Genomic DNA, 14521 nt, shown 5'->3' with positions numbered 1-14521 from the left:
TAAATCATAAGTTATTCCTAGATATTTACTACTGCCAACTCTTTTCAGACTCACACCACTAGTCTCTATAGTTTCCGAACGAGACAAAAACAGACTTGTCGGTGTTAAGTACTGTTAGCTTATTTTGATAGGGCCAGGACTATATAATATCCGAGTTGACGACATGGCTGTTGAAAGTTTGGCCCATGATTTTGCTTTCATTGGTACTGCAGTATCATCCACATATGCTAATAGGTATCTTGCAAAACCTATAAATTATTTATATATAAAATGAACAGTATTGGTCCAAGTATTGAGCCCTGAGGCACTTGATTGGCAATGATTTAGAATTAAATCCCAAACAAGTAAAAGTGCAAAATAAAGGGTGTCCCGTTGAGTTTTTTTTATAGTTCTTTATAATACTATATAATATGTTTTCGCTATAGATAGGTCAAAGTATTAAATATTCATAATCGATAATAAAAATTCTCAATTTTAGTTTTCAAGGGTAGAAAAACACATTTTTCCGCAAAAGAAATACGAGGCAGAAATGAAAATAACAATTACGAAATGTCACGACTGTTTAACAACAAAGGCCTACCCATTTCCTACTCATAAAAAAAATAAGGATATACACTTTGCATTTGAAATATCTCTTTGTACTATATATTTCTGAAAAGCTCATGACAAGTCCGATAAAATTAGTAGAATACCTACCTAACAAAACTCAAGTACACTGACCACGCCATATGACCCTACGTATCCTATCCAGACCAGTTGTTACCTTTTCCAGGTTAAAAATCCAACAGCCAGAAATTTGCAGCTATCAACAGCAGGAGTGAATAAGTACCCGCAGGCAATCAGTACGCAATGAGACCTTCGAGAAGTATTCTTCTAAATTTTTTAACTTTTTTTTTTTGGACTGAAATAAATTCTAGAAGTAGAAAATACTGGAGAACCGGGGCTTCAACTTTTACCCGATAATTGCAGCTATCAACAGCAGGAGTGAATAAGTGTCCACAAGTAATCAGTACGCAATGAGACCTTCGAGAAGTATTCTTCTAAATTTTTTAACATTTTTTTTTGGACTGAAATAAATTCTAGAACTAGAAAATACTGGAGAACCGCGGCTTCAACTTTTACCTTTTAGCTATCAACAGTAGGAGTGAATAAGTGTCCACAAGTAATCAGTACGCAATGAGACCTTCGAGAAGTATTCTTCTAAATTTTTTAACATTTTTTTTTGGACTGAAATAAATTCTAGGACCAGAAAATACTGGAGAACCGCGGCTTCAACTTTTACCCGATAATTGCAGCTATCAACAGCAGGAGTGAATAAGTGTCCACAAGTAATCAGTACGCAATGAGACCTTCGAGAAGTATTCTTCTAAATTTTTTAACATTTTTTTTTGGACTGAAATAAATTCTAGAACTATGAAATACTGGAGAACCGCGGCTTCAACTTTTACCTTTTAGCTATCAACAGTAGGAGTGAATAAGTGTCCACAAGTAATCAGTACGCAATGAGTCCTTCGAGAAGTATTCTTCTAAATTTTTTAACATTTTTTTTTTGGACTGAAATAAATTCTAGAACTAGAAAATACTGGAGAACCGCGGCTTCAACTTTTACCCGATAATTGCAGCTATCAACAGCAGGAGTGAATAAGTGTCTACAAGTAATCAGTACGCAATGAGACCTTCGAGAAGTATTCTTCTAAATTTTTTAACATTTTTTTTTTGGACTGAAATAAATTCTAGAACTAGAAAATACTGGAGAACCGCGGCTTCAACTTTTACCCGATAATTGCAGCTATCAACAGCAGGAGTGAATAAGTGTCCACAAGTAATCAGTACGCAATGAGACCTTCGAGAAGTATTCTTCTAAATTTTTTAACATTTTTTTTGGACTGAAATAAATTCTAGGACCAGAAAATACTGGAGAACCGGGGCTTCAACTTTTACCCGATAATTGCAGCTATCAACAGCAGGAGTGAATAAGTGTCCACAAGTAATCAGTACGCAATGAGACCTTCGAGAAGTATTCTTCTAAATTTTGTAACATTTTTTTTTTTGGACTGAAATAAATTCTAGAACTAGAAAATACTGGAGAACCGCGGCTTCAACTTTTACCCGATAATTGCAGCTATCAACAGCAGGAGTGAATAAGTGTCCACAAGTAATCAGTACGCAATGAGACCTTCGAGAAGTATTCTTCTAAATTTTTTAACATTTTTTTTGGACTGAAATAAATTCTAGGACCAGAAAATACTGGAGAACCGGGGCTTCAACTTTTACCCGATAATTGCAGCTATCAACAGCAGGAGTGAATAAGTGTCCACAAGTAATCAGTACGCAATGAGACCTTCGAGAAGTATTCTTCTAAATTTTGTAACATTTTTTTGGGCTTTAAATAAATTCCAGAACTATGAAATACTGGAGAACCGGGGCTTCAACTATTACCAGATAATTGCAGCTATCAACAGCAGGAGTGAATAAGTACCCGCAAGTAATCAGTACGCAAAAAGACCGTAGAGAAGTATTCTTCTTAAATTTTTAACATTTTTTTTTGACTTCAAATACATTCTTGAACTAGAAAATCCTGGAGAACCGGGGCTTCAACTTTTACCCGAAACTATTTTTTTACTTATATATGTGTGTGTGTGTTGATTACGAGCAAAAAACTGAAATATCCTGAAAATTGTTTTCGGTCTAAGTATTTATTTGAATAGTGCCTTGCAACAGGATGAAACCGCAAAAAAAAAATCAATTCTCTCGATACTTATTCTTTTTACAACAAAAATATATCTTGCATGCGAAAGAAAATGACCGCTTACCTTTTCACCGCTGTCCGATGGCAAATAAAACGTGAGGACCGTGAGAAACGAGATTCCCATACACGGGATGATAATATTGACCGTGTAGAACAACGTTTTTCGTCTCATAGTAATGTTGAAGGTGATGTCTAGGTACGGCTCGTCGCAGCAGGTGTAGAACTTTTCGTTCCTGACGGCTGGTACTTCCAAAATATCCCACTCTACCGACATGTAAAATTCGGAGAGATCGACTCCCACTTCTACGACGTTGCTACCCGCCTTTTCGTCCATGTGCCTCAAATCGACCTAAAACGTAACCAAGCTGTATCTGTGGCGACGAATCAGGTGGAAGTAAACAATGGCTATGTACAATAGGTATAATTTTATACGTTAAACGATCGAATTCGACGTCGAAATGGCCAGAGCGTAACCAATCGATCGAAAGTAAACTGAAATCGTCTAAACAGCGGTACAGGCAAAAATAATGAAAACTCGTTAAGTCGAACAACAAAACGTTAGTAGTAGCTTTTTGTTACTTCTGCGCCCCCAGAGGACTTGAACGATCAATACTTCCCAACGAGTCAGCTTCGATATAAACTTCCACGTGCGTACCGTTGTTGGGCGACTTCGGTTTAACAATTGAGAGCCATACAACTAGTAAAATGTGAAAAACAAACTCTTACAACACATGTCTACTCATTCTAATTCTGTTTAGCCTACAGAGTATTCACTATTCCATTTCCGTAAGACGTCCCCACATAGTGAATGGTCTGTACTTTATTTTTAAATATGCTTTTTAAATTAACAGTCCACGTAAAATTTAATTGCGTTTTCGTTAGGCAGTCACTGATTTAAATCTAAATTATAAAAAACATCTAACGTCGAATACATATTTACAATTCGAAATTTTGTACACAAAATTGGGCGAGATATGTTTGGTCGGCGCTGTTGGACATTTTGTGGAAGATAATAAACAATATCAGATGTCGTTGTTACTTTAGTCATTAAGTCGGATATCTAGTGTAGCATCTGTTACGTTAAATGGACTAAAAGCATCTGGAAACTTTGGGGTAGTAATGGCAAGGGATGGGAGGCAAGGAAGCATGTAAATTAAATTTTAATTAGGTGAAAAGAAACTCTAATTATAAAGAGTTTGCCGAAATTCTAGAAATGTTCATTTATTTTTAATGCAGTTATGCAATTTGTCGTGGCAAAACAAATATTTGCAACTGCTTGCTCACCGAAAGCATAAAAATAATCTTTAGCCTGAGAAACATCATGAAATTAACCAGAATGTTCGAAAGACATATCCTTACCATTGGGAAATAGTTTATATACGATTTGTTATAAGCAGGACTGTCGCAAATGTAAATTTGTTGGCCCGCGACAAACGTCCAGATCACTGATCCATGGGCACTCAGAAATATTTCTGAGTCATGAAGAATCTATATTCAATTCCCCACTACTACATTGTGAAAGTCTGTCTGCGCAAGTAGATAGAATTAATGACGTATATTTTCATTCGCTAAACCAAATACGCAGGGAAACAAAATGGGGAAAATGGAGTCGTAATCTGCCTTTACTAAATATACCGTCCCTACGTAATCCACTGCTCTTAAACTTCATTTTATTGGAATTGGCTCTCGATACCTACTTAACCCGCACTAAAATCAATATTAAGAACGCAGAAGGAAAAACCATGAAATATTTGTACCAGTTTTGAAAAAAAATAAATATCCAATTTGCGTTGATTCTTCCTTGGACCGCAAAGTAGCTGTGCCTTTGAATAAGGAGAATTGGGTTAACAAACCTTTGGTTTGAAGAGAAAAACTTTTACTTCTTTACAAGCTGGGGCTGATGAAGCAATTTGTGAAGGCTTTAGATGGAGATGGAAACTGTTTTGGGTACTTGTTACTTAAATTTCCTTAGAATAGCAATAAAAAACTAAAAAATTGTGGTGAAGAACAGGTAAAAAGATGCCATCAATACATTAGGACCATTTGAGGCAATACTAAAGGACGATGGGAGAACCACATGATAGTCGACTACCTATGGAGCACTTAGCGAGACTACCTTAGTAAACTCCACTCTAAAAAGTAGTATAAAAGGACATGCTAATTAACATTCTGATTCTTGTTTTTGATGTTTTTTTTTTGACTAGCAATAGTAATATAGCAAATACGACAAAATCTGAGGAGTGTTTTGGATTCTACAACCAAAGATTACTCAGGAACCTGTATTATCTATAGGTTCTATAAGACTCCGCATTCTGGCGGCGGCAAAAAACTACGAAATTCGCCGTATAATAAAATGAACTTTTTCATCGGCGTCACTTAATTTTTTACCGTTTTTGGATCCGGAATCTCGTACCTGCCCCTCCGCCGAAAAAACCGGCACACCACTCCGCTCCGTTACAATTGCCTTTTGTTAGATCGTCCCCCCGGCCGGCTTCAGGTTTTTATTTCCCGCCCGAGTTTATGAGCGACGTGAGAATTGAAGTCGTCGAAAAAACGGCCGGAGTTTTTGTCAATCAAAGTTATCTGCTCCCGAGAATTCCTGCTTTCGACGTCGGCTACTCATTACTCACATTGACGGCCGTTCATAAATATTAGAAGGGAGAATACTTATAAGCCCCCCTAAATATTTTTTGACAGCTCAATTGTACCACCTGTTAAAGTATATATTTATATATTTAATAATAATATTAAACGACTTTTATTTCAGATAATAGCATAACAAACTACTGAACCAGTGCGTGGCAGAGTAGAACAAAAAGAACAAAACCAAATTAAAAAAGAAATCGATGACGACGACCTATACCAGCTTCGGAAAAAAATCTCTACAGAAAATTCTGTAAATGCAATAATTCTTATTTTTTAAATTTAAAGAAACTTCCAAAGGCTACTGTAATACTATTTCGAAAAATTTGTGGTCCCCTTCTGCATTGCTGAGTGGAAAATTTGAAAAACTAACGTCAACACCGGTGAGACCGTCGCACCAACATTCTGAGACGGAAAAATTAGCGCTTGCAAAAGGTTGCAAATAGTCCAAATCTACAAGATCTACCTGATCTACCTGAGCGCATTGCCCTAAAGTCTTGAAAAACCAATCCCGACATTGTAATCCTAAAAGCCGATACGATGGTCACGAATACAAATCGTCAACTTAAAAAGAGCCTACGTCATCCATGAAACGCAACCGTAAATCTGTTATTAAGGCTTCTTCTCTATCAGACTCCGTGAAAAAGTGTGTCCTCGTGGCTACGTATTTCTTAAGACGGCTTCCAACATATTTCCTAGCAAAAAATGTAGCTTTTTTATTAAAACCCTTTACAGGGAAACCTGATAGTTTCATACTTAATTTGTTTCACTTCGTTGAACATTATCACCAATTATAGCGAATATATTTATGAAAACCGTTGAGAAGAGAGCTCTCGACATCTTCCACCTAAAACCTAAATTATGGAAACGCTACCTCGATGATTCTTTGTCAAGATTGCCTGGTAGATTTCTTTGACATTTAAACTCTATAAACCCTATCGTACTATTGAATTAGAACCTAATAATAACCTCCCACGTTGATGATACTTTTGGTCAAGAATCCCTACTGACATCATTTCATCCTTTGAAATATGCTTTTTAAATGTCCTTTAAATCTTATCTCCCTAGATTTTGTGGGGTTTAACTTAAGATTATGGCTTTTGGAGAGTTCACTCAAAGTTCGGAAATCGTGAAGAATAAATTTGTGTATCTTCGGCAAACGCTTGAATTTTACAAAAAGTTGATGATTTTAGAATGTCCGGGGTAAACAATAAGAAGTAACAGAGGTACTAAAATGCACCCCCGTGGCACTTGAGTACATTATTTGCTCTCTATTGCTCAGATATGATGACATAAGAGTAACAGATTCATTATTTTCAAATCAATATTTTAGCTTTGATGATCTCGTTTATCATTCAACATATCTGGTAAGGCATTCGGAAGCTTGAAGTTTTGGGAGTGAGAAATAGAGAATTCTGTTTTGGAGAAGCTTACAAAAAAGACCAAAAAATTTGCAATGAACTCACTAATGATTCCAGACAATCAAGATATTTTACAAAATAAATAAGAAATAAAAGTTCCTGCATCCTGGAAATGGAAGAATCTATCACATGGATCGCAAAGGTTGATTTTTAATTTTGATATCAAGGAAAACATTTTATGCGGATAATAGTATTAACAAAACAGGGTGGTTCGCTTACAGACGATTAAACTTTATAAGGCGCAAATCTAGAGCGGAAGCTTTGAAATATGTACAGGCGGTCCGAAACTTACACGCATATGTACAGTTTGTCGCGAGCAACTAATTTCTAAGCAGTATTTACATGCTCGTTTCCACGCGAAAGGTTGTCTCGAATCCCTTTGGTCGTGTATTTAAAAATAAAAACAATCAGGGCGTTGTTTTTATTAGCAAATGCACCCCGATATTCTACGAAGCTTGCAACTTAATTGCAATATTTCTATAGCCATTCGAATCAAGCGACATCTAAAGAAAAACACGGCGGTTCGGGGCGAGCCCTCCTCACAAAGGAAAAGGTATAAAATTTCAAAAATTCAAAAAACGACACCGTCAAAAAGGACACTTTTCTGCTAGCTTCTTGCGGGAGATGAAATTGCAATTCAAGCCCCCGCGGCAAGGCTCTTTACTAACCAAACTAGGTAACCGGTTTCTTTATTATTTAGGAAAAAACGTATTTTTATAGTGCGACATGCTGACGCAGCTTTGTTTTAATTGTTTTCCAAATTACCGTTAAGAAAACTTCTCATTGCTGATGACAGTTCCTATCTTTAAAATGGACATTTTAAAAAAAAGTTTTTAGCAGAAATAGACAAGGAGAAATCACTCAATTCGTCGCTAGAGGCGCCAAATCGTAATCGTTTCCGCGACAATTAAACGGGATCCAATTATTTTTCACGGCGCGCTCATTAAGGTCTCGGAAGTTGGTGTCGCGTGCCTGGGGTCGACACGGGCTGCGCGTGACGAGCTGGCAACAGCGCGTTACGGTCGTCATCTGGCCCGGAGTGTACAAGCCAGGACAGGCAGTCACCGCCAATGACAAATATGCATCGGGATACGGTCCAAGGATTATGAATGTGTGCCATTTGGTTTCTGGTTCCGCTCCCGCATTCCAGAAAATTACGCAAATAGCTCCCGAGGGAATAAAGCGACGCGGCGTCAAGAAATGGGGTCACGAGCGGCCCTTAAATACCCGGCGGTCGCGGCCATTGTTGGAGCGATGTAATTTTCAATGACGGTTTTGGCGACACTTGGTGTTGATTTTAAAAAATAAGGAGTTTGGTTCCGTGAGCGCCTTGTAGAGGAGCGTGGGGCAAGGTACCCCCCCACCCCCTGGGCAAGGAGAACCAACTCAAAAATTAACCAAAATTTTTTTTTCGTATTATAATTATAAATTCTGGTTATTTGGATATTTTTAGCCCTTTGCGTAATACTGTTGGAACCGAATCCTACTTAATTTAATGAAAGTGTTATTTTTTGCATAACTCTATAGATTAGCCCAAATCTTATCAATACCAATAACCAATTTTTTAATCTATAGAAAAATAGTTACTAATTCAATAAATAATTATAATTATTATACATAACATTGTAAATAACGGTGAGTGGGGCACGACCGCCAGAAGCTTCGCCAAAATTTGGGTAAATTTAGTTAAAGTTGGTCAAGACGGTTGAAAACCACAAAAAATATTAAAAAGCTTGCGCGGGTCGCCTTGCTCCACCCTCTCCTACGTCAGTGACTGTGGGTTTCCTTCGTTGACATCTTTTTCTTTTAAATTTTAGAAAACAAAAATTAAAAGAAATAAATTAAAATAAAAAGTTCTTTGAACCAAATTAGTCAAGTTGTACGATTAGAAGACAATGCAGTTACACCAATATAGTCCAACCTCACAATTGGATTTTTTATCGATGAGAGGGATAAAAGTTGGCTGCCAAAAATATGGTTTAGTAGTTGCTCAACATCGTTGCAAGGTTGGCTTGAAGGTAGTTACAAATATATGCCATTAACAGTGCCAATATTCTCAATAAACATGAAATATTTGGGCTGATTTAAAAGTTGTGAAAGGAATTTGTGTGATCTTGCGAATACTAAAGCTAACATTTACCGACAGCTTCTTTCTGTTTATAAAGTGTTAGGATGAAAATCTAGGTGCCCTATCAGATGAGCATGGTGAGAACTTTCACCCATATATTATGCAAATTGATAGACGCCACAATGGGAAATGGTCAGCAGCAATGCTTGCTGATTTCCTTAGGCTTCACTCTGTTGCGCGGCACTGCCAGCGTGAGTATATTTTTTCCTTCTTTTAAGAATTGACAAAGATTTTAACCTCTAGAAACTAGTCTTTCGATGGAACCATTGCACATGGCGGACGTTGCTCCTGCCCGGTAAATACGGTTTCCGAATGTCCTATATTCACGCTGGTAACCAGGCCGGATGGGATCGGATATCCCGTATAAGATGATTGCTGGAGCCGTTTAAAGAATCGGTCGTCATTTTATGACAATTTATTTAGAAGTTTCCGTTTTTGTATACGTAAAAAACAAAAACCTGGAGCATGATGGATTGGTCCAGACCCTTCTCTTAAGAAGGCATTCTGTAGGATATCTGAATAATGTGAAAAATTGTGTAAGCTGGCCGAATGACCTTATGCAGTCGTGGCCATTAGAAGTAAAGAAGAAAGAAGAAACCTCTACAAAGGTATATTGTAATCCTCGACGGAAGTCGGCAATGGGCGAATGATCCTGGTAGTCGTGCCCAACAGTTTTCTGTGAAACGCATCATTGAATTGAATTTGAAGGTATATTGTGTCCGTTAGATATTAGAACAAATTTGCAAGCGATTGAAAAAGATTTTTCAAGCACCCTACTTCATGATGTTAGCGATTTTGCGGTCCACCGCTCATTGTTTCGTTACACCTCCTCGTCTAATTGTTCCAGCCTCTAGGTGTTGACGAAACAGGCGAGCGAGCCGGCAATAAGGACAAGAGCGTCTAATTAAAACCAAAAATTCGGGCCACGAATCTCAATTAGATCTAAAGTGCAATTGTTGTGCGGAAGTCTCCCCTAATGAACGTTTCATAATGATTGTTTGTCGAGCACCGAATACGAACGGGTCGCTGATGTTGTCTTTCTCGCGGCCTGGCGGCGTGGTGATGAGCGGATTTGTCGAAATGGTGTAATTAAAAACATCGAACGTGCTTCTGGGTTTTATGCTGCCGAAACGGATTTAATCGTCTCGATTGGTTGGTTAGAATATATTAGAAGGCAATAAACCAAGATTACAGACAAATCCCGCAAAACAAAATGCAACAGCGGGGAATTGTGTGGACTGAAAAATCAATCTCCGGATATCTTAAAATTGCATTCCCCGCAGTTTTCAAAGAAATACCTAAATGATCTGAAGATCTAATAATAAAGATTATTGATTAAAATGACGAATCTGTTATTAATTTTCATATGGCTGAGCAGGAAGATATAACTCAATTAATTATGAAACTGTGGAAACTAATATTAATTTTAATCTTAAGGAGGCTGTCTGCCTGAACAATCAAGCTAAACTCTAAAGAAAAACGCAAATTTTGCTGTTTGCTCCCCTCAGTTATTTTTGGTTAGCTACAATTTCTAATTAATACGAAAAGACTTAGTGAAAAGTCCCTATAGTGAAACTGTATAACGTACAACTCTGTATTACGAACAAACCTTGTTGTACTATTAGGTCTCCGTGCAAAGCTATGTATTAATCCACTCTGTATAACGAATTTCTCAATCTCTCATTCTCTCTACACTTAAGCGAGAAATTTTATCTCTAAATAATAAAGTTGCTTTAATTCAGGAGATAGAACGGGGAGAAAAGTGATGTGGGACGTCTTTCCGGACTTACACCGCCGACTACATCCACAATTGGGAAGTGCAAAGAAAAAATCATTTAGGCTGAAGCGGCAGCCAGTTCTAGTAAAAAAAAGATTTGGATCGGGCAATGTTGCAGTGGTTCCAACAGCAACGTCTTAAAAATTTACCACTCTCTGGACCTATCGTAAAACTAAAAGCAGAAAACTTTGCTGAACAGCTTGGAATTATCGATTTCAAGGCTTCGGAAGGATGGTTGGGGAAGTTCAAACAGAGACATGGTATAAATTATGGACAGATAAGTGGCGAAGTCCGTGAGAAGACGTGGCCAAAACTATCAGAAACGCACCCTGCTGACTACATTTTTAATGCTGACGAAACTGGTATTTTTTACAAAATGACGCCAGATTAAACTCGAAAAGTGTGTGGGTGGAAACATCAAGCATTTGCCGATCACTTACAATTCAAACCAGTCTGCATGGATGACATCGCAAATTTTTCAAGAGGAGATACGGAAATGGGACGCAGAATTAAAGGGGAGGAAAATATTACTTCTCTTAGATAACTGCCCTGCACCTTTCCATATTGGCATTTGTTCCATTCAAAACAACAAGTGTATTACAGCCGATAGACCAGAGCGTAATAAAAAGTCTGAAGAGTCGATCCAAGAACATTTTCCATTAATATGCTAGAAGCAGTCAACTTTATTAGTAAAGCTTGGAAAGAGGTAGAAACAATTCAACAGAATGCGACTTGGAAGATGATCAGCTACTAAGCGAGTGGATAAAGCAGTTTCAAACAATGGTGATAGATCAGGATTTGCCTACAACAGCAGACTTGACATAGAAAGCCATATTACGACAAGCGAGAAAGGGTGAAGAAGAGCACCAAGAGGAAGAAGAAGATGAAAAAGTTGGTCTGAGATCACCACCAACCATTCAACAAGCCCTATATTCAGTTAAGCTGCTAGAGAAGTTTTTTATGTATCATGAGGAAGATGTCCCTCGCGAAGAAATGGTGAAAATACAAATCAAAGTACGAGATGCGTATAGGCATACTAAAAAAAGTGAAAAGAAAATGACCTATTGTTAAATATTTATATAAAATGTTCCTGAGCAGAAAACCCGTTATAACGAAAAAAAAGCAGTCCCTTCAATTTCGCTATATAGAGTTTCGACTGTATATACAAATAAATATTACATAGGGTGTTAATTAAGTAGTTGTATGAACTTTAAAGGGTGAATCATTGACTGATATTAAAATATGAACACGAGTCCGCATCAGCTTTGTTTTTGACATACATGGCTTTGAAAAAAAAATTATTTCGTTTTTTGTTATATTTTAGGTGATATTCGAGATACTGGGTATATTTATGACGAGAAACAAACTTATTTGTTTGCTTAATGTAATGTTGTTTGTGTCAAAAAATGTATCTTTTATTAGTATTATTGTATTATCAGGTCATAAACTTAGTTACAAAACTAAACCTGACTAACAAGTTAATAACATTTATAACAGTTGCTAACATCTACGAATGCGTTAATTCTGAACTGGGAGATCAGGCAAAATACCAGATAAAATAACATATAAAATAGTTTCTTTGGACTCTTTGTCTCTCAAGAACCAAACCGTTGCAAATTTTCTAATGTATACATCCTTTTTAAAATGGTAATACATTCTTCTATTGTCTTACAATTCCAGAATGTCTGTTTGAATTTTTAGTCACAATAATTCTAATTTTTGTTTAGTGTTTCAGTGTTACTTTCATAGTGCTCCTGTAAGGACGGAAAACATTATACAAGAATTATGCGCCAAGATAAATACTGGTCAATTTGTACACTTCTCTATAATGAATGGAGTTTTATGTAAAAATCTATGTATAACACTTGATAAACCCTGTATATAGGGTACCAATCACTCATCTGAGATCTGAAAATACTTAAGATTGCAGCGTCTAAAATGAGTCAGGCCAGATTTATCATTATCGCTCCAAAAAATCTTTAACAACAATGTGTTTACGATTTAATTACTTGTTCGGTTGAATATTTTTGCGAAGTTGATGGGTTGAAAGTGATTTAGAAAAAAGAAAATTGTTAAAGATGAGCACAGACACGCAGACATTTTTTAGTTTGTCGAACACAATTAAAAAAGCCACAGCAAAATGCAAATTGAAGGAGACATCACATTTTATGGAGTGCTGCAAGTTTTTTTCTTGCGCATTGCAAGTTATGCTGCGAAGGTTCACCGTTTAGATCCAGTCGCGCTACGAGCCGATCAATTTTATACCTTTCCCAATTGTGTGTACGTATACGTAAAGGCGCGTTTTTATGTACAGGGAGATCGAATCAATCTAAACACACGAATAGGTCACACTCAATAAAGTTAACTAAAATCAAACAACAAATGTGAGACGTTTCGCGCCGAACCTTGAAACCATCATACGTCCAACTGCCTAACTTTAGTACGCATGTTTGGACGTCATAGGGAAAAAATTCCACATCGATAGCGCAGGAGGACTTGTATACGGCAGGCGGCTGCCAGACGACCAGACCGTTGCTGAAGACAGTCGCTTTGGTCATCAAGGTGACCTCATAGTTACCGTCGGCACTGCAAGCAAAAATTCTGCGGTAAAAACGTATACCGGGCCGTTGCAGTTTCCCTCAGGACCGCCTGCGTCTCTCCTCATTTATATATAACGATCCTGCTTTACAAAATAACGTGGGAAACGAGGACGGGGGAGACATTTTCCATTGAAAGTTTCCACGACGGGCGGCTATATTGCTTTGTACAAATGAAGTTATTCACACATGCAGTCGCGAGCTGTAATGTTCGATCCGTATAATGCTTTACATATGTATACGGGGAATCAGAAGAGTGACTAGTTTGAGAATACTTTCCGATTTGTAATAAATATTTTACCGTTTGGAGTGTGAGAGACGCAATTCAACGCGGAAGCTCTGAAACGACGTCAGCAGCTGAGAAGCAAAAGAATCAATTACTGGGTTATTCATTATATTTTGATATCTACCTACGGAGTTAATTTTGAAAGACAGAAAAAAAAAGTAAATACGCAAAAGTTGGAAGATTTTTGCTCTATTATGCAAATGTCAGAAAAAGCTAACGATGATCGCAAGCTATAGCAATACCCTACACATTATTAGATCTTTTTTTCCTGATTTCAAAAACGTATATACATTTCATTTAGCCATTTTTGACATATTTCAATTTAAACATAATCATTAATATGTATCATTCGATTTCCGGACAATAGCAATCCATATTCTTTAAAAACGGTCAAGTCTGCCGTGATAGAAACCATATTATCTATGTTTGAAATTGTTTTAATAATGTTCTGCTTTTGACAACTAATCAAAACTAAAGGTCTGCAGAGAAAGTTGAATAACTTGAGATATCTCAAATGGGTTATACTGAGGAAGAAAAACGCCAAAGAATAAAATTATATTGCAAGGGATTAAAGAAAATATCGACAAACATATCCGGGTAGAAGAGTTCCTTCAATAAATACAATTAAAAATGCAGTTTTTTAATTTTGATTAGTTGTCAGAAGTAGAACATTTTTAAAACAATTGCAAACATAGATAAGATGGTTGCTAACAAGGCAGACTTGACCATTTTTAAACAATATTGTCCAGAAATCGAATGATAATTGTTTTTAAACTGAAATATCCCAAAAACGGCTAAGTTTTTAAAATCAGTAAAAAAAGGTCTACGGTTTAAGCTAACAATATAAAGGGCATTCCCTTAAAAAAAATATGCTGCTGTCATTTTCACAGCTTGCTATCTTCGTTTGTTTCTTCTGACAT

General features: G+C 36.9%; 1 protein-coding gene across 1 annotated transcript in view; it reads right to left on the bottom strand.

Moving 5' to 3' along the window:
• LOC132702584 (acetylcholine receptor subunit alpha-like) overlaps positions 1–14521 on the bottom strand; it is a 115420-nt gene that overhangs the window by 44584 nt on the left and 56315 nt on the right. The window contains exon 5 of the mRNA XM_060671329.1: positions 2814–3098. Coding sequence (XP_060527312.1) covers positions 2814–3098 — 285 coding nt within the window. The remainder of the gene's footprint in view (positions 1–2813; positions 3099–14521) is intronic.

The sequence above is a fragment of the Cylas formicarius genome, unplaced genomic scaffold (assembly GCF_029955315.1).
Source record: "Cylas formicarius isolate icCylForm1 unplaced genomic scaffold, icCylForm1.1 PGA_scaffold_5__7_contigs__length_24384050, whole genome shotgun sequence".
In the NCBI taxonomy this organism is placed as follows: Eukaryota; Metazoa; Arthropoda; class Insecta; order Coleoptera; family Brentidae; genus Cylas; species Cylas formicarius.
Note: the sequence above shows the minus strand (reverse complement) of the source record. Positions and strands in the feature narration are given on the sequence as shown.